Here is a 4,924-nt window from a genome sequence, read left to right as displayed (position 1 = left end):
TGGGCTTGGGCATGAGCACTGTCTCAGAGATTCACTAGATCATCAGAGTTGATACTGATATACTGTTGACTCCCCAAATAGCATAAAACACATATCTCAAGACTTCCTGGATTCTGAAGTTCACAAAAGAAGTCAAAACTTCTCACATCGCCTTCTAATTCACATGCAAACATAAAATCCCATTTCAAAAACTCCCCAACATCATTAGAAAAGCCAGACACTGTATATTCTCTAAAATTTATTTACAGTTAATAAATTAAAAAGAAAAGTACAACCAGATTGTAAATCTTAATCATATGCGCACATCAAACTGTCCAAGAAAACAATTCAGTTCCATTACAAACAATTGCCTTCTAATGCACTTAAGACATAACAGTCTTATCAAAAAATATTTTAAACACAGCAATAAAGTAAATATTATGTATATATGTCCATTAAAAACACCAATTTAAAGAGTGCTGTGGCAATCCTTGAAACAACAAAAAAATTTTGAGTTCAAAATTGCTCACATTTTTTTGTATCCAAATATATTTAATGCATTTTTATTGAATAGTTTTCAGGAAGATAGTACTATTGCTTGCACACAGCAAATCAATACGTGTCAGCCACCAGCTTAAATTACACTTGTCCAATCGGGTACTCAAACTTGGACAAAATAAATACACACCACCACAGCGACACTTTGCACTAACAACAATGAAGTTTGCCCTCAACAATCATAACATTACTGAGTTCCGTAAGGAAAAATAAGTTGCTGGTTGACAAGTTGAAGGGGGATAAAAATGACATCAGGAATTCAAAAGGTTATTTCAGGTGCCGGTCACCACATTTAGGCACTCAAGCATAGCAAGGTGATAAACTTCCTCCTTAACTTCCCCCTTTACTTGTGCCATATGAGATATAAAGGTAAGAGAATGAATAAAGATTATGGGATTTCTTTCAAAAAACTATGTACAAGCTAAGCACAGACTCACTTTAGAAGACAGTAAATGAATGCCTCATCAAAAAGGCCACCGTGCCAAGTTTCTTTTCACATTCTGCCCAAAAGTATCCATAAAATACTTTCATTTTCCTATTAATATACGAATCAACTATATTAGTTGTTTCTTCACATTGTATAAGTTGTAAAACAACCAACTTCAGCAAGGTTTTGCTAAAGACAACTTGGCAAAAATAAAGATTTTTTTACATCTTGTTTTGCAAACTAGAAACGGCAAGATTTTTTAAGAGACCAGGTAAATAATATTAAATTTAGGATGGGCAATCAGATCCAAACTGAAATCAGATAGCCCGGATAACCCAAAGCATTAACGCAAGTTCAAGTGCACTAAAGTAACAAGGCATAGGAAGAAAAAAAAATAAGATTCTCAGTTAAGTTTAAATAAATGCATGGTGTCAATGGTTATGTTTCAATTTTGTGCTGAGCAAAGTTATCCTCCCAGCTACATCTAATTTCAAAATCCTCTGGGAAGCTATCTAGATAAGCTATATGTTGAAATTACATTCTAATATGGCCATTGGATTTATTTTTTAATTAATATAAAATTATATACAATAGTGAAGTGGTACAAATACGTATTTTTTTCTCAGGTGCTAATTAGCTAAAAAAGGTAATGGGGGGGGGGAAGAAAACCCTATGTATTTGAAATACAATTGGCAATGGAAGCTAATAACCAAAAGAATATATATAAGCTTCCTATCACACAAATATAATTTAACACTCTCCATCTTCTAAGTAATTATTCACTTTTATTTACTCATGTGACAGTATTTGTAGCAACACATTATCATTGAGTAGTGAATAAAAGAATATGAGGCTTACTGGGTAACTGGCATAAAGTCATATATATATAGATATATCTTTTTTTTCCTTTTTTTCTTTTTTACAAAACAAGAACACTGAAATTAAAGTCACAAAACTCCTACTATGAACTATTAAACTTGAAAAATTCATTTCAGAAAGCTATGCCATTTGAATTCTAAAAACACAAGAGTCAAAATTGCAACTCTCATTATTCCCCTAAGAAGCTGCCAAGCAGAGAGAAACCTTAATATTGAAGATTTCATAGGTCATGTTCCAGCCTGGTATGGATGGTTCCATGGCAGAATACTCAAATTTGAAATAATAGTGGTACAAAATCACTACTTGACCCTTTAGATATTGCAGTAAAATCTGGCTGCGGCACCACTGGCTAAAAACCATTAAGTCTTGCTGCCACCAATGACCGAAGGCACTTGGATAATCAAGAATTCCACACTGGGCCATAGGATATAAACACTATTATAAAAGTGTAAAAGAAGGGTCAGTACTCTTGTGGCTCGCCTGTTTGATTCCTGTGGTCTTCGGCTGTCAAACAAAAGACCAATAACTGCAAACATAATTATGAATGGAAACGAGATAATAAAGGAAACTCGTGAAGCAAAACAGTTAACTAACTGTCATGATGTTTATAAGAGTGACTGATAGTAATCTGGACATTTCTGTTACCCAACAACAACAACAAAAACAAGGGAGGAAAACCTATTTTGCCCAAAGTTAACTTCAACCAGTTATCTGATACCAAGAAATGCCTCCACCCCTCTAGATCATTAATACTTCTGAGAATTCCAATGGGTATTCTGTTTGGCATTTTGGTCACCGCGCATACGCATACTCATTTTTCCTATGCGATTTCCATTTTAAAATAAATTATCCTTGAGATATTCCCAGATCTGTATGTTAGACTAGTACAAGGAGGCCAAATCATTTCCAATCGGATTCCATCCATCTCTTTAACCAACACCAGTTCTTTGTAATTCACTCATTCTTTTTTATCACAAGCCATGTGGTTTCAATGCACTTTAATTTTATTCACTTAAAAAGAATTTTCACAAGTCAACTTTTCCTAAACAAAACTTCATGAGTTTCTGCCATTTCCTTTAAGAGCTCAGTAAATATAAACATTAAATTTCAATATAAAATCTTTAGAAACACCTTAAAAATGTTTAAACAGTTGAACTTTGCATCTCTTTGTTTGTAATCACTGAGCCCATGAAATTCAAAGCCATACAAATCCCTACATTATTAACAGTCATACGCTTGAATTTCTTAGAAAATATCCTTGGTCAAAGCTTTGGAATCCAGTTAAAATTCGGAAACGAGTGGGATTCAGAATACCCTGAGCACAAACTAGTGCAACACCTTTCAACACATATTCGATCTTTCGTCCAGAACGAGGGGTGGCAGTCAAAAAAGAAAAAGTGGGGCGGGGGGAGCGGGGAGGTGGATGAACAGCAAGTAAATTCTAGCTTTATTACACAAGCACGAAACCAAATTCCTTTGGAAAAAAGAATGACTTCTTCGGAGGGCTTCCAGACCAGTGAGGTAGAGTCCAAAAGGGAGAAAACGGATCTGCCCCTATAGTCCTGGAGACGTCTCAATCTGGGGTTAGGAAGAAAGGGGGCCACCCTTGCGGGTCCAGCTGTCTCCTCCCTCCGCAGACCCGGTACTGGGAGGCAGCAGAGGGCACACCTGCCCCGGAGTCCCAGACGGCGGCGCCGCATCCCGGGGGCGCGGGCCGGGACCATCCGGTGCTTCTTCGCCCGTAAAGTGCACTAGGGAACGCGGTCCCGGCCGGATCTGTAAACACTCGACTGTCACTTGTTCATCCCCCCAGGCGGAAGCCGTCCCGGGGCGGAGGGGGCCGAGTCTCGCGGAGGGGGCCGAGTCTCACGCCCGGGGCACCGGGAAGCGGCGGAGCCTCACCACGGGTTCCAGGTTCACTCGCAGGACTTGGCGCGCCCGGCGCCGCGCCGCCGCCAGGCTGCGCTCGCCCCACACGTCGCCGCCGACGCGGATGGTGGGGAAGGTGGTCAGCGTCGGGGTGGCCGCCCTCCAGATCTCCTCCAGGGTGCGCCCCCCGAAGCAGGGCCCGGGGGCCGCGGGCTTGGGGGAGCGGCTGTCCTCGGGGGCCGGCGGCGGCGGGGGCGGCGGCGGCGGGGGCGGCGGGGGCTTCCTCCGGCGGACGGCGGCCGCCCGGGCTCCGCGGCGCCTCCTCCTGGCCGCCGGCCGGCGCGTCTGGCCGCGGGCGACGGGGGGCGGCGGGGGGTCGGGGACCAGGGCCCGGCAGGAGGAGTAGCCATAGACGTCCTTGCTGCGCAGGATGTGCGGGGAGAACTGGTGCTTGAGGCTGCAGAGGAAGCTCCAGAGCTCCGCGTCCGAGCTCATGAACTCCGTGCTGCGGGGCATGAACAGCTTGAAGGCGTCGCCCAGCGCCTTGGTGCTGTCGGCCAGCGACAGTTGCGACCGCGAGTACACCACCTTCTCCTCCCGCGCCTCCAGCTCGGCCCCTCCTCCGGCCCGAAAGCCGCCGCCCCGGGCGGCCGGGGCCGGGGCCGCCGGGGGCCGGCGCCGCCGCCTCTTCACGCTGCGCCGCATCGGAGGCCGCTCGGGGCCGCCCGCGCTCGCCGGCTCTCGTCGCCGCCGCCGCCGCCGCCGCCGCCCCCGCCCGCGTCCAGGTCCGCGGCGGCGGCCGCTGCTGGCGCCTCCGGGCCGGCGCGTCTCTCGCTACTTTTCTCGCCTCGGCCGCCGCCCCTCCCCCTCCGAGGGCGGAAGACGCGGGTGAATATCCTGCCGCCCGGTACAAGATGGCGGCCGGCGCCCACCCCTGGGCTTTGTCATTGGACGGCGCCTCGCCCCCTGGTTTCTTTCTTCTCCTCTCTAGCCTCCTTTCGCCCTCTGCCTTTCTTTAAATGCGCCCGCCTCAGGCCCCTCCCACCACAGCCCCGACTCCACCCATTGGGTGCTCTCAGAAGAGGGGCGGGGACTAATGGGGGAGAGGCCAGTTCCTGGAAGATGGTGCTGGGGTGGGTGATGGTGGTGGCCCTTGAACGCCAGTCAACAGTTGGGTGGGTATATGGAGAGGCTGCCATGTCTACGGTAAGG

The 4,924-nt window shown here is 46.6% G+C and overlaps 1 protein-coding gene across 1 annotated transcript; it reads right to left on the bottom strand.

The window, feature by feature from the left end:
• Positions 1 to 218: 218 nt before the first annotated feature.
• CCDC71L (coiled-coil domain containing 71 like) lies at positions 219 to 4,479 on the bottom strand. Its single transcript, XM_047850588.1, has one exon. It carries the CDS (start codon positions 4,415 to 4,417, stop codon positions 3,710 to 3,712), a length of 708 nt encoding a protein of 235 aa, XP_047706544.1. The 5' UTR covers positions 4,418 to 4,479; the 3' UTR covers positions 219 to 3,709.
• Positions 4,480 to 4,924: the final 445 nt, after the last annotated feature.

The sequence above is a fragment of the Prionailurus viverrinus genome, chromosome A2 (genome assembly GCF_022837055.1).
Source record: "Prionailurus viverrinus isolate Anna chromosome A2, UM_Priviv_1.0, whole genome shotgun sequence".
In the NCBI taxonomy this organism is placed as follows: domain Eukaryota; kingdom Metazoa; phylum Chordata; class Mammalia; order Carnivora; family Felidae; genus Prionailurus; species Prionailurus viverrinus.
Note: the sequence above shows the minus strand (reverse complement) of the source record. Positions and strands in the feature narration are given on the sequence as shown.